At 34.2% G+C, this 27,361-nt stretch overlaps 1 protein-coding gene across 2 annotated transcripts in view; it reads left to right on the top strand.

Moving 5' to 3' along the window:
* Positions 1-27,361, top strand: part of LOC100934839 (probable palmitoyltransferase ZDHHC11) — a 161,199-nt gene that overhangs the window by 101,353 nt on the left and 32,485 nt on the right. Inside the window, exons 8-10 of one of the 2 annotated variants that reach the window (XM_023495892.2) lie at positions 962-1,086; positions 12,382-12,534; positions 22,427-22,539. In XM_023495892.2, coding sequence (XP_023351660.2) covers positions 962-1,086; positions 12,382-12,534; positions 22,427-22,539 — 391 coding nt within the window. The remainder of the gene's footprint in view (positions 1-961; positions 1,087-12,381; positions 12,535-22,426; positions 22,540-27,361) is intronic. The other variant, XM_031946081.1, reaches the window with a different exon arrangement.

The following is a 27,361-nucleotide window of genomic DNA, read 5'->3' as shown; positions in this document are numbered from 1 at the left end:
GACAGAAGTATTTGCTTGTTTTCACCCTTTTTAAGTGTTTCCTCATAAAGGATAATATAATATTGGATTATAATTGGATAATAATTATAATTGGATAAGGATAATATATGATCGTTGTGAATGTCTGTGAAAACTTTATCTTCTTTAAAACTTGTACTGTCTTCCAAAACCTAAGAGAGTTGAGGTGCTTCCTATTTGGAGATAGCAGGTTTTGAGTTCTCTTTTAGTCAAATGATTTTTATTCTATTGATAAAAGAAGCCATTTGAAAATAAAACCTCCTTGAGTCTAGATTTAGATTTAGCATAAACACAGAGGAATACACCCACCCATTTAATTTGTTTCCAAAAACCATTTAGTTCAAAAACAAAAGTCATTTAGTTGGAACCACTCTGTGGTTCCTATTCGTGATAGAACTAACTATGGCTACCACACACTCTACTATAAAAGATTATACCATAGATTTTTAGAGAACTGAAGAGGAAAAAGCTCATCAGGCCCATAGAGGAACAGAGCTCAAAACCAGAAATTGGTTATTGGACTTGAAAACAAGCCTTTTAGGAGCAGCTAGGTGGTACAGTGGATAAAGCACTACCCCTGAAGTCAGGAGGACATAAGTTCAAATCTTGTCTCAGACACTTAACACTTCCCAGCTATGTGACCCTGGGCAGTTACTTAACCCCAATTGCCCCAGCAAAAAAAAAAAAAAAAAAAAAAGAAAGAAAGAAAAAGAAAATAAATCTTTTAAGATGTGATTGGTATGGAATGAATGAAAGCATTCGCACTTTTTACAGCCTGAGTTGAGGTAATGGGAAACTTGCCCTTTTGAGTTGAGAAATATGATGGGTATTAATTTTTGTGCAAAGCATTTGTCTGTCAAACTCTATTTGTATTTATGTTTACCCTTATGATAAAGTCTGGCTTTTTTTGCAGTTTCTGTTTGTCATTTTTGCTTTTCTCCAGGTTTTTTTTTAGTAGCGTGGCTTCTGCTGTTCTTGGTATCATTTTCCTCGTTCTTGTACTACTATACATCTTCATCCAGTACTTTGTGAATCCAGAGGAACTCCGCACAGACCCCCAGTTTAAAAGTATGTTATTCAATTTTCTTTTAGAATTGCATTTAAACAGGATAATTTCATGTTAAGTTAAATCTATAAACTTTCCAGTAAACTTTTGCAGGTAAGAAGGGGTGATTGGTTTATATCTCTACTTTTTAAAATAACATTTCTGTGTGCTAAGCATTGTATTCAGTGTTTTGTTTTGTTTTGTTTTAATATTTAATATTTGTTTTTATTTTTCAGCAGGATTCTGTTGATGCTGACTTTAATTCTTTTTTTTTAATTTAAAACTAAATATAAAATAAGAAAAAAACAAGATAGAAAAAGACAGAAAAGGATGAAGAGTAAAGGCAATTTCATTGCACTGAAGTGATGTTTCTAAGTAGCTTTAAAAAATTAAGTCCTCTGATCTGATAAGCGACAGGTTAATCTTATCCATTTTTTGACCATCCCAAAAGGAACAGAGCTTTAATAGGATATTATCAATCCATAGATCATATAGGAATGGAACATTTTATTCCAAATGTTTCCTCACCATTCTTTTTGTCTCAGCAGTTTATCTCTTCTATAGAAATGCTAAAAAAAAAAAAAAAAAAAAAAAAAAACTACATTTAGTTTGACAACAAAGCCTAATTATTAGCACATAACAGTTCTGAAATTCATAGGCCCTCGAAAGAAGAGTAAGTATATTCAAATCTTTCTTACCAGAAAGATTTGTTCCTGAAACAGTATACCTAAAAGAACAATAAAATAACAGCATTTTTTCTTGCAATCCTTGTTTTAAAAAATACATATTACTATAATTTGTTTTTATATAACCTTCATTCCCCAATATATACTTTCTACTCACAGAGAGCCATCTCAGTGATTTGAATCCAAAAAAGGAAGATTGTATAGATAAATATACAGAGAGACAGAGAGAGACAGACAGACAGACAGAAAGAGACAGAGACAGAGACAGAGACAGAGATACATTGTGAGTCCTATTATTTCTGGAATGCAAATGACTTTACTTGAAAAACCTATATAGCTGGCAGTAGGGATGGGAGTGGGAAAAGGAGTTTTAAATCCTTCCACAAGTAAAATGGTGGAGCGAACACCCATAAATATAACTAGAACCTAAAAATGTCTAGATGGTCAAGCTTAAGACCAGCTGACCTATATCACAGATAACAGAGAGATCCAAGATCCAAAATGATATCAACAGCCAATAGACTGAATGTAAATTTGGAAATTTAATAGCAATAAATATGAAGTCTTACACTTGGATTTTTTTATTAAAGCTTTTTTATTTTCGTGACATATGCATGGACAATTTTTCAATATTTACCTTTGCAAAACCTTGTGCTCCAAATTTTTCCTCCTTTCTCTCATCCCCTCTCCTAGGTGGCAAGTAATCCAATATATGTTATACATATTATAACATATTAAAATATGTTAAATCCAATATATGTAAACATTTATACAATTATCTTGCTGCACAAGAAAAATCAGATCAAAAAGAAAAAAATACGATAAAGAAAATAAAATGCAATCAAACAACAACAAAAAGAGTGAGAATGCTTTGTTGTGATACACACTCAGTTCCCACAGTCTTCTCTCTGGTGTAGATGGCTCTCTTCATCACAAGGTCATTGGAACTGGCTTCAATCATCTCATTGTTGGAAAGATCCATTTCCATCAGAATTGATCCTTGTATATATAATATTGCTGTTGCCATGTACAATGATCTCCTGGTTCTGATCATTTCACTTAGCATCAGTTCATGTAAGTCTCTCCAAGCCTCTCTAAAATCATCCTGCTGATCATTTCTTGGGTTTTTAAAAAATCATTTTTACAATCACAAGACAGTGATTAGATAGATAATTCAAATGAAAAAAATATGGATGTTCTAATGGACATTAAACTCCAAAACCAACAGAGTCACATAACCAGAGAAACCCCTAAACACTAAAAAGATGTTCTGTTATCTATTTCAGCATTCTTAGTAGCATAGTTCTACCAAAGTTATAGAGAGCCATTCTTCCATTTTGGTTTATCTCTCCTAGATCACTTTTATTTTTGCCAATTGATTGAGGGATTTTGTTTTTACTTAAGAAGAATTCCCAATAAAAGTCCTAACCCTTTTAGAAAGTTTGCCCTACACAAACACACACACACACACACACACACACAAATTCAGTTCCATTATATTAATCTAATTTGTTTATCCATTACCTGGTTATTTGGCTCATATCTTGTCTTTAGGTTTTTTGTTTTCTTATCACAAATAAGGCTGCAATGAAGTTTTTAGTTTGCTCATTTGTTTTTTAAATCTGAGCCTTTTCTTGCTATCAATAACCTCCTTGGGAAATAATCCCAGTGGTAGAATCTCTGGGTTAAAGGGCATAAGCAATTTACTCACTAACTTTTCTCGCTGAATTCCAAATTATTTTCCAGAACAGTTGAACCAAACACTGTGGCTGTTTTATCACCCTATCTACTTTTAAAGATATTTCTATTGATTCCTCATCTTAATGAAGTACCCAAACCATTTACTTATGGAGTTAAGGGTAATGGATTATGAAAAAAAAATTGCTTTTTGTGGATTCTTTTGACATTTTTATGGAAGATATCCTGCCAAAAAATGGTTTTCTGCTTTTACACAAAAAAAATATTTTGAACTATGTCTTGTCTATCCGAAAAAAATTGCTCCTAGAATAGCTACTTGGTCTATATATGCTGGTAAGAATGAGGATTCACAGAAGTAGAAGGCATGATTACTATGTTAAAGCAAGTTACAATCTATATTGCTGATTTCCCACATTATTTCAGGAAGAGTTTTAAACAAATTGAGAGAAGGCAAGTTCAACTAATTCAGGAGAAGCTGTATATAGAAGACATGGTAACTGCTTTCAAGTATTTGAAGGCCTCATAAGGAAAAGGATAAGTCTTAATGTGAGTGGCTTCAGAAGTCAGAGCTAGGGACAAGGGGTAAGCAGAATTGTGTTCATTGGAAAGAGCACTATATATTGAGTCAAAGAAGATAGATTGGACAAATCCTATTCAGACATTTCCTCTTCTCTAATGTTCAGTAAATCTCTCCACTTCTCCAAACCTCATTTTCTTCATTTGTCAAGGTTTAAATCCTGTGACCTTGTGATGCTGCAAATTGTAGAGTATGATTATAGTTTGATAAAAGGATAATTTTTCTAACCATTATATCTAATCATAACTCCAATGGGCTGCCTTAGCCTGTAATGGACTCCCTATCAGTTGAAATCTTTAATCTATTGATCAATCAATAAACATTTATTAATTATCTAATGATGCTAAGCATCGGGAATACAAAAAGAGGCAAAAGATAGCTCTTGATTTTAAGAAGCTTACACTCTGATGGGAGAAATAACATGCAAACAAATATTTATAAAACATATTATGTTTTATACATATGTGTATGTACACACAGACATATATATGATAAATACTGGAGAAGTCGGTGGGAGTTGTCAAGGATATTGTAAAAAGAGGATTTTAGGTTTCTTCTAACTCAGATCCTATGAATGTCCCTTGGATATTCCATTTTCCCTTCAAATCAAAACAGGCTGCTTGGCTATAACTAAGGAATCTAGAGTCAACTGGTATAGTCAATGGATAGCTAGCTTGTTCATGAAGACACTGCTCACCTGACACAATAATGAAGCATCAATTAGTCTCTATGTATGTGTCAGACACATCCAAGTTGTGTGACCCTGAGCAAGACAGTTAATCTAGTGATCTAGGTAGCTCTTTGAGACTATAAAGAGGAAGTAGCAATCTGCTTTGACCAGAGGGAGCTTCCTTTCTTAGAAGTTTTTTTTATTAATGAAATCTAATTTACTAATGCTCTCCTGAGGAACACATAGTACCCACTAGAGTAATCCTCAGAGTCAAAACCAAATCTTGAGTAAAGCAACATCTACCTGTTTATACTTTGAAAACTAGTGTTGCTTTATTAATTATTCCAATAAATATACTACAGGCCACAAATCCACAGGGGCCATATTTGAAGATTATATTCCCAACGTTGCCTGAGTATGGGGAAAGGAAGCAAGAAGCATACAGCATCTTGAATGCCAACAGATATTGTGGTGCAGTCTTTCTTCCCCACTCTAATCTTTCACCCAGTCTCCTTGGCTACTGCTATGTAAACACCCATTGCCTTGATCCTTTGGTCAGGATGACTGACCCTCAAGTGCTAAGTTCATTTCTGATGCAGAGGACTGACCACCCACACATTCTCATTTTTCTTTCAGTTTGATAAATTCCAGATGGGAGGTTCTGTTGCTTCTCTGTTGATTGGAATACATCAAACTATCATCTTCTAACACAATTATTTGAGGCTGTTTATGAAGTAGTTATTTTTTAGGAATCTGGTTTGCCAACTGGTACATCCAATGATCACAAAAACAAACAAAAACAAACCCAAGCACATTCTGTTAACATGCCTATGACTACGATTTAGGTATTATTCTACCATCCTTTTTCAGTGTAGTTCAATAATTTATCTGCCTTCAAATGAAAGATATTCTGCTAATCCTCTGATAGAGGAGGAGGTTACAATTTAAATTTCTTCAAAAAACATAAGCTCATTTATTGCAAGCAGTAGAGGAGTTGCAAAAGACTTCTTTTTGGAACTGATAACAAGGAAACCTTCCTTACAGATTTTGTCCTTTTTTTCTTTTTCTTTTTAATAGGAGCAATTACTTCCAAAAGTTATGCATCCTCTATCTTGTTCTCTATGATCTTCCAAAAATCACTTAACTGCAACTCCACAATCAATACGGTTTCTCAGTACCCTAAGATGTACTTCATCTTTAGTGACTTGAAACCATGGAAGGCAGGTAGATGCTCTTAGCATTTCCTCACTTTCTTTGGATATCATTTCCTATTCATCTCATTTTTATCTTGTTCATCCCTGTTTTAAGATTTTTTCCCCTAAAAGAAAACAGAAGCAAAATTAAAATGGGAATAGTTTTAAATTTTATCATCATATCAGCATCTTTATACCATCTTTGCTCTTCCTCTTGCCCCAGATTGAGCTTTATCCAAAATACTTTTGTTGCCTTTGACCCTTTAATATCAGATTTTTTTCTGAACCTTTATTTCTCCTGATGCCATTCTCACATGCTATTCATTTGTATTCTGAATTATTTGCCCTTGTTTTCATCTTCCATATCCATACCTTTAAAAAACTTAAGTTGGATGATTATTCTCTATTCCCACATTAGCCTAGAAAGTCCCTCACTTTCTTTCATATAACAAAGGCTTACATTCATCTGGCTAAATAGAAAGCATCCAATCTCTCTTAAACTGATTTCTCTTGAAGACTTTTTTATGAGACTTTTACCTATCCTTTCTCCAAAATCATTAAAAGGTACGTTCCTCAAATCCGGAATTCATGTCAGATTATCCTCTCCCATTTAATAATATTCTCTCCTTGAACACCATGAGGGAGAGCAGAAATAATTTTATGGAGTTTTTTAATCTTTTAATCCTTAGTACCTAGAATAATACCTTAAAATCAGTAAGCACTTCATAAATACCTATGTGTAGAATTTGAATGAAGTATGTCTGGAATCTATTCCTTCTTGCTATGAAGTCCAAGTTGGAGCAATTACTTCCTCCCAAGGATCCCATTCATCTCAGAACTTCAGTGACTCATTACTGGTCAAAATCAAGCTTGGAATTCAGCAATTCCTCAAATCCCCTCCTCTCCTTATGAAGGATGAAATTATCATGGAGGCAGTTCAGGAATTGTTAAAAACCTTAAGTCCAACTCATAGCTGACCAAGAATATCATTAATATTGTCTCTGTCTAATGGTTATTCCAGCCTTCACTTCAAGATTTCTGGGGAAGGGAAGCCTATTCCTCTCAAGGCTAAATTACAACTAAACTCATTCCACTTTTGGGAAGCCCTAAATATGCCTCCATATCTTCTATTTACTGCTCCTGGTTCCACACTCTGGGGCCAAAAAGAACAAATTTAATATTTTGTCCTTCCCCTAGTCCATCATTTTGATTCCAGTCCTTCAATTCTTTAAAAGGGCTCTCCTGTTGCCTCCTAAATCTTAGCTTCTCACTAAATTCTCCTAACTCCTTCAAACTCATTGTCATATGGTTATTATTTCTAGTCTTTTCATCATATATATAACTCTTCTCTAAAAATCTCTCAATTTATAATTGTCCTTTCTTTAAAAAAAATTTCCCCTCACAAATGACATGTAAAAACATGTTTTAACACTTTTTTAAGTTTTGAGTTCCAAATTCTAACCCTTCTTCCTTTCCTTCTCCTCTCCCTGAGATGGTAAATAATATATGTTATATATATGTAATCATGTAAAACATGTGACTATCCTTTCTAAAATAAACTGAGCTGCTAAATTGGTACATAAAAACTCTGACAAAGTCAGGAGTTCTACAGGTGTTTATATCTATTGCTCTTGTTATTATGCCTCTCTTAATGAAAGCCATACCAAGATTATAGCTTCTTTGGCTTCATAGTATTATGACACCTATATCAGTATCAATTATTGACTAATTTATCATAGGATTATATCTTCAGAGCTAAAAAGGAACTTAGTGCCCATTAAATCCAATCCCCTCATTTTATAAAGAAATTGAAGTTCAGGAAAACATCTTTACAGTTAAAGGTTCTGATAAAGGCCTCATTTCCAAAATATATAAAGAATTGACTCAAATTTATAAGAAATCAAGCCTTTCTCCAATTGATAAATGGTCAAAGGATATGAACAGACAATTTTCAGATGATGAAATTGAAACTATTTCTACCCACATGAAAAGATGCTCCATATCATTATTGATCAGAGAAATGCAAATTAAGACAACTCTGAGATACCACTACACACCTGGCAGATTGGCTAAGATGACAGGAAAAGATAATGACAAATGTTGGAGGGGATGTGGGGAAACTGGGACACTGATACATTGTTGGTGGAATTGTGAACACATCCAGCCATTCTGGAGAGCAATCTGGAATTATGCCCAAAAAGTTATCAAACTGTGCATACCCTTTGATCCAGCAGTGCTACTACTGGGCTTATATCCCAAAGTGATACTAAAGAAGGGAAAGGGACCTACCTATATGTGCAAAAATGTTTGTGGCAGCCCTCTTTGTAGTGGCTAGAAACTGGAAAATGAATGGATGCCCATCAATTGGAGAATGGTTGGGTAAATTGTGGTATATGAGTGTTATGGAATATTATTGTTCTGTAAGAAATGACCAGCAGAAGGATTTCAGAAAGGCCTGGAGAGACTTAAATGAACTGATGCTGAGTGAAATGAGCAGGACCAGGAGATCATTATATACTTCAACAACAATACTATATGAGGATCCCTTCTAATCTTTTCTGCATTAGTTTTATTTGTACAAATCAAAATTTTCTATTTTGTGATCAATAATGATCTCTAGTTCTTCTTTGATCACAAATTCCTTCCTCCTCCACAGATCTGAGAGGTAAACTATCCTATGCTCTTCCAATTTATTTATAATCTCATTCTTTATACCTAGATCATGAACCCATTTTGACCTTAACTTGATTGTACAGTATTAAGTGTGGGTCAATGCCTAGTTTCTGCCATACTAATTTCCAATTTTCCCACAAGTTTTTGTCACAGTAAATTCTTGTCCCAAAAGCTGGGGTCTTTGGATTTGTCAAACACTAGGTTATTAAAGTTATTGATTATTTTGTCCTGTGAACCTAATACCAAATGGTTTTGGTGACTGCTGCAGCTTTATAATATAGTTTTAGATCAAGTACAGCTAGACCACCTTCATTTGCTTTTTTTCCCCATTAGTTCCCTTGAAAGTCTTGATTTTTTGTTCTTCTGGATGAATTTTGTTATTTTTTCTAGGTCATTAAAATAGACCTAAAAAATAGGTTTTTGGGAGTCTGATTGGTATAGCATTAGGGAGTATTGTCATCTTTATTATATTTGCTCAACCTATCCAAGAGCACTTAAGATCTGACTTTATTTGTGTGGAAAGTGTTTTGTAGTTTTGCTCATATAGTTCCTGACTTTCCCTTGCCAGAGAGATGCCCAAATATTTTATACTATCGACAGTTACTTTAAATGGAATTTCTCTTTGTATCTATGCTGGATTTTGTTAGTGATATATATAAGAATGTTGATGATTTATGTGGGTTTATTTTGTATCCTGAAACTTTGCTAAAAGTTGGATCCACCTTTTTCTCTTGAGCCCTCCTTTTTTCTCTCTCTCTAGGCTTTGACTTTTTTTTTAATGTTCAAGTGAATTTGATTCACTTGAAATAGCAGATTCCTGCCAGAGCCCCAAGGCTTTGTACTAATTAGGAGGTACCCTATGCTGTTGTCCATCAACAGTTACCTATCAAAATTCAGCTTCTAGGTGCTTCTCACTTCTGTAGAGCTTTTTCCCCTTTATCTTCTCATTCCAGACCAGGTACTAACTACCCAGAATGTTAATTCTTCATGTCTCATAATCACTTTTGCTACTTCTCTAATTGAGTACTCTCTAGTAAACTGTCTTGCCTCTTTTTAGAACGCTTGTTTAAAACTCAATGGGATGTAAAATAAAAAAAGAATTAAAGTTTTTTGTATCACACAGAAAAAAGAGTAACCCAAACAATGTAATTCACTCTCTAAATTCACAAAAGGCAATCTCTTTCATTAAAACAAGTTTAAATACAATCCAGGTTGACATTGAACAAAAGTAGACAGAGGCCATTATGATCAGAGTGAAGTATGTGGCTATTTTCGAAGCAAATCCTCATTTTGTGCTGTTTAACTGGCAGATCCACTCATCAGCATTTTTTAAAAATAAGATTTCTCATCCTCTCACTATATAATGTAGATTTTTCCAGTCTATTGCCATATAAAGGATACAGATCTTAAAGATCAGGGGATCTTAACCTTGTTTTGATCCTTTGGGTTTCTTCTCAAAATCATATTTAACTGCACCAAAAACACATAGAAATAAATCCTTATATAAAGAAAGCAATTATCAAAAACTATTTTTAAAAAATAAGTTCACAGATTCCAGATTTTAAATTACTGTGATAGATAATTTAAGAGTTTACCATTTCCTGATATAATACAGGCAGCTATTAGGGATCTAGGCCACTGGTTTTCAAAATTCACTTAAAGTTAAGTGCATTTACAGCAAACAAAAAGAATAAACGAACAAAATTCCAAACCATATTACTTGAAGTTGGAGTCTAGTATAGCCAGGAAAGTTCCTGTCTTGGAAAAAATAATGATGATTGTTGGAGGGGATGCGGGAAAACTGGGACACTGATGCATTGTTGGTAGAGTTGTGAACGAATCCAACCATTCTGGAGAGCAATCTGGAATTATGCCCAAAAAGTTATCAAACTGTGCATACCCTTTGATCCAGCAGTGTTTCTACTGGGCTTGTATCCCAAGGAGAATACTAAAGAAGGGAAAGGGACCAGTATGTGCCAAAATGTTTGTGGCAGCCCTGTTTGTAGTGGCTAGAAACTGGAAAATGAATGGATGCCCATCAGTTAGAGAATGGTTGGGTAAATTGTGGTATATGAATGTTATGGAATATTATTGTTCTGTAAGAAATGACCAGCAGGATGAATACAGAGAGGTTTGGAGAGAATTACATGAACTGATGCTTAGTGAAATGAGCAGAACCAAGAGATCATTATATACTCAACAATACTGTATGAGGATGTATTCTGATGGAAGTGGATTTCTTTGACAAAGAGACCTAATTCAGTTTCAATTGATCAATGATGGACAGAAGCAGCTACACCCAAAGAAAAAACACTGGGAAATGAATGTAAACTGTTTGCATTTTTGTGTTTCTTCCCGGGTTATTTTTACCTTCTGAATCCAATTCTCCCTGTGCAACAAGAAAACTGTTTGGATCTGCACACATACATTGTATCTAGGATATACTATGACGTATTCAATATATATAGGACTGCTTGCCATCTGGGGGGGGGGTGGAGGGTGGGAGGGAAAAATCGGAACAGAAGTGAGTGCAAGGGATAATGTTGTAAAAAAAAAATTAAAAATTTTTTTATTGAATATTTATTATGTTATATTTATTGTTAAATTCAATACAATGTGTATAAGGACTGTGCTAAGTGCTAGAGATACAAGGAAAAGCAAAAACATGGCCCCTGGTCTTAAGAAATTTAACATTCAATGGAGAGACAATTAGATAAATACATGCTATTTTCAGAGGACAAATGTAATCTGAATGCAGAAAGCATTAACTTTTGAAAATGATGCAAGGATAAACTATTTTGTTTTATCATTTCTATCAAAACCTAAAATCTTTGTTTGCAATTGGGTTTTAAGTGATTTTGCCCAGGATCACACAGCTAGGAAGTGTTAAGTATCTGATGACAGCTTTGAACTCTCAGGTCTTCCTGACTTCAGGGCTAGTGCTCTATCCCTGCACTGCACTACCTATCCCCAGCCACCTAGCTGCCCCTAAAACCTAAATCTTAAATTCTGAAGCTAATATTCAGTACTGATCCATAAAACTCAGTATTGACCCATATACAATACCTATAAAACCTTCTTGCTATTTTTTTTAACATGAACAAATAATCAACATTATCATCCCAAAATATCCCAAAATAATTTATTAATATCATCTACTCAAATGGATGCAATATGAGTACAAAAAAGGAAAAGGTTTTGTATCATCCAGAAAGCAGAATAATTTATTAAATACACATAATTTACAAATATTGCCCCTGCAATGTAGACATAGCCTTAGTCAAGGCATTGATATATATAAGGCATTGATATAAACTAATAAATAGCCCACAGAGGGTAAAATAGCCCACAGAGGGTAAAAGTTGAAACTTGGAATATCAGTGCTAGAGAGATTAAATATATCAATGATATATATACACATATCACTTTAAGGGGGAAGGGGTATATAATAAGAGAGAGGATATTTGGGGATGCCTCAGGAATATATAGGCAAGGCTGAAAAAAGACAACTTTTCTTTCACAGTATTTTGCAAACCTTCAAGTACTACACAAAAGCAAATTACTTTCAGTGTTTATATCAAGCTATGTAAAAGATCTTTGGAGCAGGTGGGATTTCAAGTATTTTCTTTTAAGTGTATAAAAAGTCTACAAATATTAATAACTGAGATATGAGGAAAGGAGAAGATGGAGGAAATAAATCTTGTTCCTAGGGACTGGTTTCAGTGGTCTTTGGTTCTTTATTAGAAATTCTGTCCAATGTGGTTTGACTCTTAAGGAAATGAATTTGACCTCTGCCTTTTTTTTTTAATTTTCTTTATTAGATTACCCTGCAAATGTATGGCTGGCGTTCCTTCCTCTCTATGCAGTGCCAATATCATCCCTTGTGCTTCTGTCTTTAGCTGTGATCACTTTGTTGCTAAACTTTGTGAGCCTCCTGCTTCTCGGACATTTACTACTGTTCCACCTCTACCTAAGTATGTAATTTCTTAAACCAAAAGTATTTATTAGTATTAGACTGCTTTGCTGCCATCCCTGCCCTATTTTAAAATCTCTAACATTTACCTTTTTTCCCCACAAGTATCTCAAAATATATAGATCCACTTATGTAACTAGAAATATATATAGAAATCTATGTAAATTAAAGATAGAAATACATAGTAATTTTTCAACATTAACCCTTACAAAAACCACTTGTTCCAAATTTTCCCCTCCTTCCCCTTTCCCTCTTCCCCCTAAATGGCAGGTAGTCCAATACATGTAAATATGTTAAAGTATATGTTAAATCCAACATGTATACATATTTATACAGTTATCTTGCTGCAGAAGAAAAATCGGATCTGGAAAGAAGAAAAAAAGAGTGAAAATACTAGGTTATGATCCACATTTCCCATAGTTCTCTCTCTGGATGTAGATGACTTCTCTTCATTACTGAAGAATCTGGAACTGGTTTGAATCATCTCATTGTTGAAGAGAGTCATATATCTATCATATTATACATATATAATGTATATAATATACATATTATTAAGGATATTTAATGTATACAATTATATATAGAGAGATGTATATATATACTGTATATGTATATTATACGCACATATAAAAATATATATATGTATGCACATGTATATTTTACAAAGACACTTTCCTTAACCATGAAAAATGCTAATATTTACCCCCATTTTTACAGATGAGGAAATTAAGGCAAATAGAATTTTCCACAGTTGTTATATGAGGCAGTATTTGAATCCAAGTTTTCCCTACTTGAAGTCTATAGTACTCTGTTAACCATACTACCCAACTGTTTATATTTAAGCAGCTGATTATTATATTTATATTTTAAGCAGCTGATGTATATATATTCACATATATATTAGAGAAGTTTTGGGGTTTAATTCCCTTCAACTGATTTTACTTCTCAAGATCTTCAAGTGAATAAGAAGTTAAGACTAACACCTCAGTTTACAGTGAACCTATTTATTATGTTATATCATTAATGTGTTTTACTATAATAGCTTATTATATAAGTATATATATTATCAAGAAAATACAAGTCCAGTGGAAATGTGTTTTACTATAATAGCTTATTATATAAGTATATATATTATCAAGAAAATACAAGTCCTGTGTTTAGAGTTAAAAGATTCAGGGATTTTTTTAGAATTAAGGGACTCTGCCAATTCCCCTCATGTAAACTGTAATATAAAAATAACTCCATGAGTTTTTGATAGTGCAAATATTATTCTCCACTTATATTATACAGAGTATAGAAGTTTTTAGTATTGGTTTATTGTCATGTGGCTTAAAGAGAATTGGATCATTGTTCAAATCTTAGTGATCCAATAGTGGAACAGGCTGCCTTCATAGAAAATAAGATAGATTATCTTTGTATATATAATCTAATTATATTATGTATAATTATATATTACATATAATTATGTATTATGTATATATATTATAAAGAGCTTTGCAGACAGACCTTAAGGAGCTGGTTATTGGTGATGATGATGGACCCTCACTTAAGATTTTTAAAAAGTTCAGAAGCCTCAGATTTTTTTAAACCCTCTTGAGGACACTATTGAGGATGTGCTTAATTAATTAGGTAAAGGTCAGATCAGGTTTCTGAACTCCCTTCTAATACTGCAAATCTACAGTCCCATAAGGAGGTATGGTCACTAGTTTAATAAGTCACAGACAGGCAAGGTGGAAGAGGTCTGAAAAAAGAAGTCAATAGATTGAGCAGTTAAGAGACCCTCCGATGACCTTAGAGCAGTTTTATTAAAGTGGAATATGGCAGAAGGCCTGAGATTACAAAAGGAAAAGGAATGAGAAAATGTGGAGAAATTAAAAGCAGCAAATATGGACAGTCTTTCTTGTGGGCTCAGTAATATTGTTGATACTGTTAGGAAATGGAAAAGAGCACATTTCCTTCTTCATTTAGGAAATGGAGAAGAAAGAGCACATTTCCTTCTCCATTTCCTAAGTATAGAGCACAAGGAAGGAGCAATTCTAATTCTTCCAGTTATCCAGAATCAAAACTTCAGCATTATTATACTTGAATACATCTCTCACTCCTTCCTCCTTCGTCTAGTCATATTTGTTGTGCGTAATCTCCATGTCTTTCTTTACAAGCCTTTAATTCAGAACTTCATCTTATCACTCCTACACTATTTACACACACTCTTCTTCATTGGTCTTCCTACTTGTAGTTTGTCCTCTCTCCAAAACATATTGATCATCAGAGCTACAATTGGCACAAAGTGACCAGGGTTTTAACATTGACTTTAGTGAACATGTTCCTCTTTCCTTTGCTTCCTCATAAAACATAAACCACTTAGTTGGCCCTCTCTTTCTTCCCCCAAGATTGTAACTGGTTTCTCTTCTAAAGTAAGTAAGGGTGGACCAACTCTGAAACAGCTACTGGACTAGAAACTTGGACTATCCAGATTTCTCAGATCAGAAGGGATGTTAGTATTCAAAGTAACATATATCAAACTGTCATAACTATCCAAAATTTATACTTTCTTCAAGAACCAATCCAAATCTTTCCAATAAGATAGCAAGCTTCTTGAGTGTAAGATTGTGGACCCTTCTGTTTTCCTTTATCCCTCACAGAATCCAGTGTATTGTTGCCTTGAACTTGGTTTAACTCAACAAACAAAAAAATGGTTAAAAAAATGGTTTTTTGAAAAGGTAGTTTGATCTAGATCATAATGGACCTTGAACTCAAGCATAATGGTTTAAATACAACTATGTGATCATAGATAGCACTTCAGGTTCTTCTGTTTCCCAAAGTCTGGCCAAGCTCATGTTCATTGAATACATTTCCCTATTATACCTTATACAGCATTTTAAACTTGGGATTTTTTTTTGGGGGGGGGCAAAATAGTGGATTGGTTTGCCATCTCTTTCCCTAGTGGATCACCTTTTCTCAAAACTCTATCCCTATGATCTGTCTGGCTTGAGTGACCCTCCATAGTATATAACTCAATAGTTTCACTGAGCTGCACAAGCCTCTCTGTCATATAACAAGGTTATGATCCAGGGAAAAGATATCTATAAACATTCTTTAAGTCCCTCTTTAAGTCCCTTCAGCTACCCCTTATGTTTGTATTTTTTTACCTGGACCTGTATGTAATTTTCATTGATATAGGTAACTCCTCTAACCAAAAAAAAAAAGAAAAAAATCCCTCTATCAATGTATATTGGTGTCTGCTCTGCAATTCAGAAAGAGGTACTTGGGCTACTAAGAATTTGAATGGCTTGTTCAAAGTCAAAGAGTTGGTATGTGTCTGAAATATTTGAATCCAGATTTTCTTGACTCTGAAGATGTCAGCTATTATTCCTTCCTTCCTCTTTGTTAATTGTTATATGTCAAAACATTTATCTAAATCTCCCTATTGTCCAAAGAAATTTCTCCTTTTTCCATTTTCTTTGTACCTCTCCTAGATGCTAGTTATATTTTAATTTTTGTTACACTTATCCATGTTGTCTCATTTGGACTTCTTGAGTCTGGGAACCCTTTAATTTTAGAATCCCCTAATCCCTAGTGTTATTACACTTTGGACATTATAAATACTTAATACATGTCTATTCATTTTAATTGAATCTTTAAAAAGAAAAAATCAAATGAAAATTCTCTACTTCTCTAGATTTATTCTGAGACTTTTTGCTTATAGTAATGAACTATCTTGCATGTATTACTTTTACTACCTAACTAGCATAAAGAAAAATCTGTTCAACAGCCATTATTAAGTAGTGTCTTTCATTTGCCTAGCACCAGGGAGAGAAGGGGATTGAGGTAGATATACTAGGAATCTAGATCTGACTCTTCCCTCAATGTACTTACTATAAAATCAAAAAAAATAAGGATCACAGAGATAGTGCTAGAAAAGACCTTAGAGCCATCTAGTGCTACTGCTTTATTTTTACAGATAAACACTTGAGTCTCAGGGAAGCTAAGTGACTTAAGTCACTTGTCTCCAAGTTCATGCAAGGAATGAATGCCAAAGAGAGACTAGAATTAAGGTCTATTGATTTCCTGAGCCCAAAGCCCTCTGCACTTGACTCAGCACTTGAAAACAATGGAAGTCAAGGTAGATCTTGAAGTACAGCTTGGGTTTGCAGAAGTGAATCAGTAGGAAAATTTTCTTTTTCAAATAATGTATTGCAATTTATCCCACTGAGGTCTCTGCTATGAGAACAAATCCCTATCTGAATGAGATTGAACAAGGCTTGGAGTATATCTTAACTATGCCAGAAAAGTATTGATTTACTTTTTGTTTATAATTTTATGCGCAGGAAGCTCTTTCTAATCTCTAACCTAGTTTAATTTACTTTTCTAAATTTAAGAGACTTCTTCATTGTGCCTTAGGATTAGAGTTAGTCTAGTGTTCTGAGAATCCAAATAAATAGTTCAAGTACAAGTATGCTTTCTTATTGGTGCAACATTATATACTGTGTCTCTACAGAATACAAAGTAAAATTGTAATGAGCAATCAGTGCAGTCAGATAGATATACTTTGTCAAAATTCTCTTTAGGGACTCTCACTATGAAAATCTTCCTTTTACTTCATGTCACAGATACAGGGCAAAGGCACTCTGAATCCCCAGTGAGAAAATGTCAGATGAGTTAACTAATCATTCAACAAGATTTACTGAGCTTCCAAGTATATGTAATACATTGCGCTGCTCACCGTAATGCACATTTTTATTATCGTTCACTATATATCTATATTCTATTTTAATCCTGTACTTATATGTTTCCTATATTATCTTGATGTAATACTTTGCATTTCTAAAGCTCTTACTACTCTGAAATTCAAATCACTGTTTTTAAATTACATCCTCTTGAAGGATGATTTTTCAACTAATTTACTTTTACAAAAGGCATTTGAAATTACTGGAGTGCAAGTCATCATGCCAGGAGCCATGGGATGTTGTGTTTTTCCCCCCATCAAGGACTATGCTAAGAATAAGAATGGAACACTTTATATACTTGTTTGGCTGTAACCACCACTATTGTCTCATTATTTTTCTTTTGCAATACTTTGGAGCATTTCCCAGATAACAAGCAGCTGAGAAGTAGTTGAGTGGAAAAGAGTGAGAGAAGAGGGAGTCAGAAAATTTGAGGTTGAATACTCATTCTTATATGAATCAATGACCTTGAGCATGTAACTGAGCCTCTCAGTATCCTCATCAATGAAATGCCATTGGTCTGGATGATCTCTGAGGTCTCTTCACCTAAGTATTTGGCATTTTGATCCTAAAATCATCTTTTCTGTATCTTGGTACATGAATATGAGTATAGCCCCGATTATGCAGAATGTAATCCTACCATGTCTATCATTCTGTGTGCTTCTCATTCATGTCTTGTCTGTCTTTCCTTCCCTTCTTCCTTCTTCCTTTTTTCCCCTTTCATCCATCCCTCTTTCCCTCCCCTCCTCTCCTTTCTTCCCTTCTTCATCCATCCCTCTTCTCCCTTCTTTCCTCCCTTCTTTCCCTCCTTCCTCCCTTTCTTCCTTCTCTCTTCTTCCCCTTCTCCCTCTTTCTCTCTCCCTTCTTTCCATTCCTCTTTCTCCCTCCTTTTATCTCTATCTATCTTTCTCTTCCTTCTCTACTTTTCTCCCTTCCTCTTTTCCCTATCTTCCTTCCTTCCTATTATGATCCTTCTGTTGAGGTCAGGAACCGAATGTTGAGGTCTACATTTGGGATACCTAAATGAAATTAGGGTTTAGTTAGGTCTAGTGGCAGGTTTGGGGTACAGGGAGTCAAACAGAGTTCCCCTGCAACCCCCTTAGATTCGGCGCAAGGATACGGCGGTATATGAGGTCTAGAAGCAGCACGGATTCCCAATAAAAGCATTTATTAGCCCAGAGAGCTAGATTAATAAAAGAGGTTTTATTATTGAGTTTAGAAGTAGGAGACAGGTGAAGGTAGAGATAAAGAGGGCACTGGACAGAGGGTCCAGTGGACAGAGTGTCCTCACATGGCGACCATGTTTGGAATCTCTGCAAAGAGGGGTTCCCAGTGTGGTCCTTTTAAGTCGGAGACTTAACTCGAGGGGCTTTGGGGTGTAGCCCCAAAGTTAGCTCAGATCCGGGTGGGACTGGGATAAGTCCGGACCTTCTATTGGAATTCAAAGGGACCAGGATTTGTGAGTCAAAGGGTAATTTACATTAGCTAGGGGGGTTGGGAATCAAAGATTGGAATCTTTCCCGCATCATTTCCTATTTTCCTCCTTTCTTCTTCTCTCTTCAGTCCTTTCTTCCTTACTTCTATGCAATGAAAAGAAATCTGGAGCAAACCACTTTACCAGGAAAACTCCAAATACAATCAGAGAGAGTTAGGCTTGACTGAAAAATGATTTAAAAACAATAAAGCATACAAAAAGATACAAATTGTTTTAGGGGGTCCAGAGTAGCTGAAAAGGTTTCATGTAGAAAGTGCTGCTTAACATGAGCCTTGAAGAAACCAAGGAATTCTAAGGTGAGGAAAGAACATCTTCCAGATATAGAGCAAAGGCATAGAGATGGGAGATGGAGTGCCCCATGTAAAGAAAAATTTAAAATGCATTTTGACTGGATTAATGGAAATGATAATGCAGCAAAAGATAGACCTCAAAAACAAGTTTCTGAGAGGAGATAATTAAATGTAGTAGAAATGTTGAGAATAAGAATTTAGAAAAGATTATCATATTTTTAGATTGTGTGAGGAAAGGAAGAGAGATATGAGAGACAGACTGACAGAGACAGAAGCTGAGAGAGACACAGAATCAGAGAAAGAGACAAGAGAGACAAAGAGATGGGGAGAGGGAGGAGTGAAAGCGAGAAAGAGGAGACATAGAGAAAAAAAAGAGAATTTTTAAATACCACTTGATGGAGCACAAGAAGGGAAAAAAATTCAAAATTACCCTATTATGGAGTAATAAGACTAAAAGAAAGTGAGACTGAGGAATAATGTCAAGAGTCTGTTAGATTTAGAATGAGGGATGTGTAGAGATAAGGAAGCTCACATTGAATGGTGTCTATTTTCTCAATAAAATTTGGTGGAAAGTGATCAGTCACCACTGTGGTATAGTATAAAAGACTTAAGTAACAAAAAGGTTACCAACAGCTGCACAGGAGAGGTCCTTAAGAGGAAAAAAAATTAGGGATGAGATAAAAAAGTCATTTTACTATATAGTGATAGCTTAAATGGAGATTGGGTCATATGTCATTGACCCAATCAGCAAGATTGTGTAACTTCCTCCAATTCCATTCATTATTGTAGTACATGATGAGTAGGAGAGAAGGATGATGGATTTAATCCAGGTTTGGAATTTGGCAATGTATGATAGGCAGTAGGACAAAGGAACTGTCATTTGAGAGAAAGTGTAGAGTTGAATTGATTTATAATGGGGAAACGGAGGATACTGTGTGTAGTAGGGAATGATGGCATGGGAGATTGATTACTTCTCAATGAATACTTTTTTCTTAGAACCTTTTTAAATTTTTAATAAACATTGCTTTATGAATCATGTTGGGAGAAGAAAAAAACAAAAAAAAAGTGAACATAAACATAGCATGTGTTGATTGAATGAATAATAGTATCCTTAGTTCTTTTTCTGCATGCAGATGGTATTTTCTGTCCAAAACCTATTGGGATTGCTTTGGATTGCTGAACCACTAAGCCTTTAATAGTTGATCAATGTACATTCTTGCTGGTATTGTGTACAATGTACTGATTCTGCTTGTTTTGATCAACATCAGTTCATGTAAATCTTTCCAGGCCTTTCTATAATCATCTTGTGTTGATTTTTTTTATATTACTGTATAATAATCCATTACTTTCATGTACCACAACTTATTCAGCCATTCCTCAACTGATGGGCATCTACTCTTTTTCCAATTATTTTCTACCACAAAAAGAGCTGCTACAAACATTTTTACACATGGGTTCTTTTCCCTATTTATGATTTCTTTGGAATACAGATTCAGTAATGGCAGTTGGGCAATAACTATTTTTTTCAAGTAGAGGGACTTGAAGACATAGTGAGAATAATCAGGAAAACATAGGAAAAAATGAATGATAGATGATTTTGATAGGATGAGGAAATTTCAGAGTTCTTTTTCTTGAAAAGGGAGCAATTGTGGGTGATAATATCTGTACCTACTTTATAGGACTATCGTGAGAATCAATTAATCAGCAAATATTTGCCAGGGGACATAAAGATCCCAAAAATGGTACCTGCCCTAATGGAACTTCTGATGCAGAAGACATAAAATGTTAGATATCTACAAGATAACATGAAGAGTAAATGGAAGATAATAAAAAATTTTATACATATGTATATGTACATTGTAAATATACATGTGATTATACATATGTGTATATATACAGAGATGTGCATATACAGATGTATAATATACATCTGTATATGCATGTGTGTATATATACATATGATTATATATAATGCAACTCTACAAATATGTAATTATTAATTTAAATTAAACAAAGTGAGAGGCAGGATGGAAATAGTGGATAAAGAACTGGCCACAGACTCAAGAAGACTTAGTTTAAGTCCCTCATCTGACAGAAAACGACTACACAAGTCATTTAACCCCTCCATGCCTAGGTACTCTCTGGATCACAGCTGTTAATTTTCTTTGCTAGAGTTTTCTGCAAACCAGACAGAAAAAAAAGACTGCTTAAAATAGTGCAAATTAGCTAATATAGTAATAATTGCAATGGGATTTTAAAAAATGAAGTTAAAAAAAAGTTTTAAAAAAATGAAAGTTGAATCCTTTTTTGCTTAGGTTAACCAGATGTGACTGTATTTTTTGCTTTACTCAGTATAATACAGACACATCCAAAGAGTAGGCAGTGAACATAAATATACAACTAATTCCTCGAAATAAGGCTATCATTCCTTAAAACCATCCGTTCAAATCTCAGAATAGTTTTTTTGTATATGACCATTTTTGTTTTTTAGAAATATTTATAATCTAATTCTTATATGTGTTGACCCTAAGGAAAGTATAAGATAAGTTGATGTGCTGTGAAGAGAGTTGAATTAGCCCCTCTTGCTGCTATTGCTTTTTTTTTTAATCCACAGAATTTTTTTCAAATTATCTATGTCACTTTATATAATAAACTTCTTTATCTAATTTTTCTTTTCTTCCTACCTTCCTTCCTTTCTCTTTTGTTTTTCTCTCCCTTCCTTCCTTCCTTCCTTCCTTCCTTTCTTCCTTCTTCTCTCCCTCCCTCCACCTTCCCCCTCCTTCTCTTCCTTCCTGCCTCCCTCCTTCCCTCATTTTCTTTTTTCTTTCTTTTTATTTTGATTAGGTCACCCATCTTACCCAAGCTAGCTCTGGTCACTCACTAGCCCAATCCCAGTACCGATTGACCTGGAAAATTTGCTCTAATTTCTTACCTGAGCCAGTTTTGTCTTCCTTTTGCAGCCTACTGACTCCTGCTCTTAAAGACTCATCACCTTAGTGTGAACAATTGGGATTGTAATCCCAATTGAGATTACAATTACTACAATTTAGAATTCCTAAAATATCCACCAGTCTCAGCCTCCTCTACATACACCATTATGCCTGGCCTTTATTTAAAAGTAAAACAAAAACAAAGACAGGAAGCACATCTAAATAGTCAAATGACATTTCTAAGAATTTGTTTTTCAGTACCTTCCACTCATGATCAACTCTTCAGATCCCATTTGGGGTATTCTTAGCATAGATATTGGAGCAGTTTGCCATTTTCTTCTCCTCTTTTTCATCAAGACCTCAATTTAATAATGCAACCTCTTTCTCTCTAGCTTTCATTCCTCTTTGGATGTTTTATAATAATTCTATACTTTTCTTTGCTTCTCCCATCCAGTGTTCCGGAAACTGAGCACCTTTGATTATATGACCCAGGGACGTCAAAAACAAAGCACAAATCTTCAAATAAAGATTTCCATACCACTGAAATCAACCATAATTAACATAGAGGTAGGAACTTAATAGGCATGACTTATCTCACTTTTTAATTTTTATTCTTGTAAAAATTATGGGGAAGTTGATCAAATTGGAAATTTTATTGGCATTGTCAGGTTTGATGAAAGATTCAATGACTGAATTCTTTGAAAAGATCTACAAATCAATCCTTTTAAGAATTAATTTGAAAAGATCTACAAATCAATCCTTTTAAGAATTAATTTGTAAGAATTACTTTATAATATTATAATCTATGTAATTCTATAGTTAAAATTTATAATTTTTGTAAAATTTAAGAATTTATAATATATTTTTGTAAGAATTTACTAAATATTTCTAAATAATACTGTGTAAGAATAAGTTAAATCAGGTGACAATTTTTTGTCTTAGCTTATTTCAATAATTCTTAAGGAAAGCTACAAGTAGGGGTTTTTTTAGATTATTTTTAAACAGGATTGATTAATATTTCATATTATTTTATTTTATGAGAATTCCTATCCAGGCTGCATCAGACATTGAAGAACTAAACTTAGTAGCATAGAGATATAAAATGAATTTTTGGGAGAAGGGGAGGTGACATAAAATATAAGTTCCTTGAAGGCAGATAGACCTCAGTTCAAACTTTGCCTCTAATATTTTCTTGTTATATGACCTTGGACAAATGACTTAACTGCTGCTTGCCTCAGTTTTCTAATTTGTAAAATGGAGTTAATCATAATAGCCTCCCACAGATGTTCTGAAGATACAGTAAAATGATTTTGTAAAGTACTTTAATGAAATATAAAGTACTTAATGAAATCATTTGTCCCAGCTCAGCTACTTAAAATTGTATGACCTTAAGACAAATCATTTTACAATCTAGGATTTTGAACTTGATTTCTAAAGTCCTTGTTAATGTCCTTTTAAACACAATTTTTCAATGAATACCAAGTGGTTTTGAATGGAGTGAGAATTGAGTTTTGGAAGTCATACACTCCTAGAAGGAGGAAAAGAAAGAGAAATCAGCAAAGGAAACTGAGGAGTGGGTTGGTGCCACTGAAAAATAGGAAAAAAGCAATGTTAAAAGAAGCTAAAAGAGAAATCATGTTAACATCAATGAGGTGGTCATCAATAAGGAATACCTGTGGAAAATTCAAGAGAAAATGAGGATTTAATAGCAAAATTGAAACTTTTGCTTAAGAGGCCACCTTGAGAACAGTTTCAGTAAAATAGTGAGGATGGAAGCAAGACTTAATAAGATTGAGAAATAAAGAATGAAGGGGAGGAGAGATAAGGTTAAATAGTGTAAGTGAATGGCAAGGCTAAGGGAAAATTCTGTTAGGATAAGGAAAACATGAGAATGTCACAAAGCAAAAGAAAAGAACCAAGAGAAAAGGAAAGATGAGAAAGACAGAGGAGAGGCAGACAGAGAAAAAGATAGAAGCAGAGAAAGAGGAAGAAAGGGAGGAGAATAGAAACACTATGAAGGTCCAAGATAGATATAGGAGGTAATAGAATTAATGATGTATGAAGGGAAACAGTCTCAGCAAACAGTAGTATAAACCTGATCCTCTAAAACTGAAAAAATGAGGTTAGAATAAGATTTTAAATCTATATGTAAGGAAATAGAAGATGATGGACTTCTCAATGAATACCTTATGCTCAGTCAAGTAAATTATGGGGCTACATAGTGAGAAAAAGAAATGGAGAAAGAGGGGGAAGCTTGAACACAGAAGAGAAGATTTGGAATTGGTTCTCTGAAGAGATAATAAGGAAATGCATCAAATATCAAGGAAAGGGATTTCTGGGTCATGTGAAAAAGTAGAGAATGAAACATTTTCTCTGACCCCACAATGTATCAAAGATATAAAATGATTTTAGCCGTCTCCTCTTCTCCCCCAGCATCCAAAACAAACAAAAAAAAGATTTTTAAAATGAATTGATACCTACCTTGAATTCATTCAATCAGTGCCTTTTCCTCACCTCCCAAGCTACCAGCAGCGAGTCTATACTAGACAATTCCAGGACTCAACCCCCAGGTTTGCAACAAAAAACAACCTCACACTCTGGTCCCCTATCCTTCTTTTCAATGGTAGGGAGTGCCAGCTCCAAGCTTCAGAAGTTTGATCAGGCCATGACAGACAGTGTTGTAATAGTCCTCCCAACTGCTGCCACCATGGCAGGATTCTGAGAGAGGGAGAAAGAGAGAGAGAGAAAGTTGGGGGAAGGCAGGTATAAGTCAGAGGCTTGAAATAAAATTCAACCTGACACTCCCAATCTACCTTCATCCCAGATTCCTGAAGACCCAAATTTGAACAATAGAAATTGCCCCTCACTTAAGTAGCAATGTTATAGCAATGCTTTGAACTATCAAGTGAGAAGACTGAGGCATAAAGGGAATGTTTGGGAGTGGTTATGCAGGACTACACGAAAACCTGAGAGAAGGTTTCTGCATAAATCTGGGATCAGTCCTGCTCCTTCAAGAGCCATTTGAGGTTGAGATCTAAATTGGTGAACTCAGCTTTGCTCAATCTGAGCGGAAGCTAAAATACTTTGAGATACCTCAGGGAAACCACTATCAGAGGGAAAGAGTAAGAAAGTGAGCAATAGGGAAAACAAGGAAGAAAAAGATATTGAAATTAATTAACCAAGTCTCCTAAAGATTTTGAACACAAGCAAAAATTAATAGGAAAACCATTAATCTCAGAAAGAAATTAAACATCCAGATTTATTAAATGAGTTTAGGCATTTATGAATAAATGCTGCAAAATAAAGAATTTTGAGAGCAGAAGTTATGGCCTGTACGGTAAATTAAAAAAAAAAAACCATGGAATAGAAAAACTGGAATCTTCAATGACAAGTCTTACCCAAAACAAACAAACAAAAAATGGATTGAGAATGAGAAGCAAAAAAAATGAAAATAATATATATGCATTACTTAAGCAAAACATACTGATCTTAAAGGCACTATATGTTGAGACAGCCTGAGATCATAGATTTCCCAAAAGAACACAACCAAACACACACACAAAACATCTTAACATAATTATGATTGAAATAATACAAGAGAATTGCCTAGAACTTCTAAATGAAGAAAATTAAATGTCAATTGAAAGAATTCATAGGGAAAAAAAATCAAAGCTGCAAACCCCAAAATACATAGTTAAATTTAACAATGCAATTCAGAAACAAGAGGTTCCACACATGATTAGAAGAAAGTCCTTCAAATACAAAAGAAATTTAAACAATGTAAGGCTATTCTGCATCCACCATAAAACATAAAAGAGCAATGGAGCTCGAGTTGCAGCTCATGTTGACCTATCCCTGCAAATATAAGCTTAACTATAACTGAGAAAAAAGAGATGGTCAACAATAAAGAGGTATTTGAAAACATTCTCAGAATGAAAACTAGATCTGAAGAGACGATTTGTTTCTTAAACATAAACTACAAAAATGTATTGGGGTTAAAAAAAATGCCCAAAGACAGAAACAATAGAGTGACAGTGAAAGGTATCTTTCTAAGGACACACAAGGAAAGAGAAGTGAAGGAGGTAGTCAGGTAGAACTAACAATGAAGAGGTATAATATCTGGGGCATTACAGACAAAATCTTGTGATTTTAAAGACCATGTGAATCTGTATCCTTTTTGGGAGTACATTACAAAGTGGGAGGATGAAAATGAGAGGAGAATAAAGGATAGAAGGAATTGTGTATTGTATCTGGGTCAGATTAGGGGTAAATATTTAGGGGAATGTGACTTTTGTCATCTGAGAGAGAAAAAACACTACAGGGAGTTGGGGTAAAGAGAAAGGAGGAAGGAATGAAAAGGAAAGAAGAATTGTAAAGGAGAAACTACTAGGCTTTGGTGGTAGGAAAGCATTTCACTGATGAACCCTACTATGAGAGAAAAAGAAAAGCTAAGTAGCATTTATATAGTACCTACTATATTCCAGGCACTGTGCTAAGCACTTTACAAATATCATGTAATTTGATCCTTATAACAGTTTGTAAGGTAAGTGCTGTTATTATCTTTATTTCACAACTGAGATTAAATGACTTATTGAGGATCACTCATATAGTAAGCATCTGAAGCAAAATTTGAACTCACATTTTCCTGACCCAGATACCTGAAGACAGATGTTTTATGAAAAGAGGGGGTTTTGCACAAGCAAAATCGGCCAAAATTAGAAAGAAAACAGGAAAGTGGGGGGAAATTAGTGTTTCTCTGAGAAAGGCCTAATTTTTCAAATATATAAGAAATGAAGCCAAATTTATAAAAATAAAAACCATTCTCCAGGTGTTAAGTGGTCTTTGTAAAGACTAATAATATTGATAAGCCCTTAACTTTTTCTTTAAAGATGGCAGAAAAAAATGAATACATAAAATAAGAATGAGCAAGGTAAAAATCACAAGGGGAAAAAACTAGAAACAAAAAAAATGAATCCATAAAATAAGAATGAGCAAGGTAAAAATCACAAGGGGAAAAAACTAAAAGAAACAAAAAGAATTATCAGGACATGTGATACACAGCTGTATGCTAACAAAATGGAAACCAAAAATAGAGGAATATCATCAAAGACATAAAATACCCAACTAGTAGACCAGAAAGATATCTTAATCCAATCTCAGGACATTTCTCAAATTAGAAAAATATTTCACCATAAAGGAACAAGGGGGAAAAAAACCTCTTTATCCTGGTGGATTCATGGGATAATTCTATAAAACTTACAAAGAATAATTAGCACCCATACTTTCCAAATTGTTTTCATAAATAGAGAAGTAAAACATCCTATCAGAATTTTTTAATGAAACAAATATAGTACTAATACCTCAACCAAAGAAAGATAAAACTCAAAAG

Source organism: Sarcophilus harrisii, chromosome 1 (genome assembly GCF_902635505.1).
Source record: "Sarcophilus harrisii chromosome 1, mSarHar1.11, whole genome shotgun sequence".
NCBI classification, from domain to species: domain Eukaryota; kingdom Metazoa; phylum Chordata; class Mammalia; order Dasyuromorphia; family Dasyuridae; genus Sarcophilus; species Sarcophilus harrisii.
Note: the sequence above shows the minus strand (reverse complement) of the source record. Positions and strands in the feature narration are given on the sequence as shown.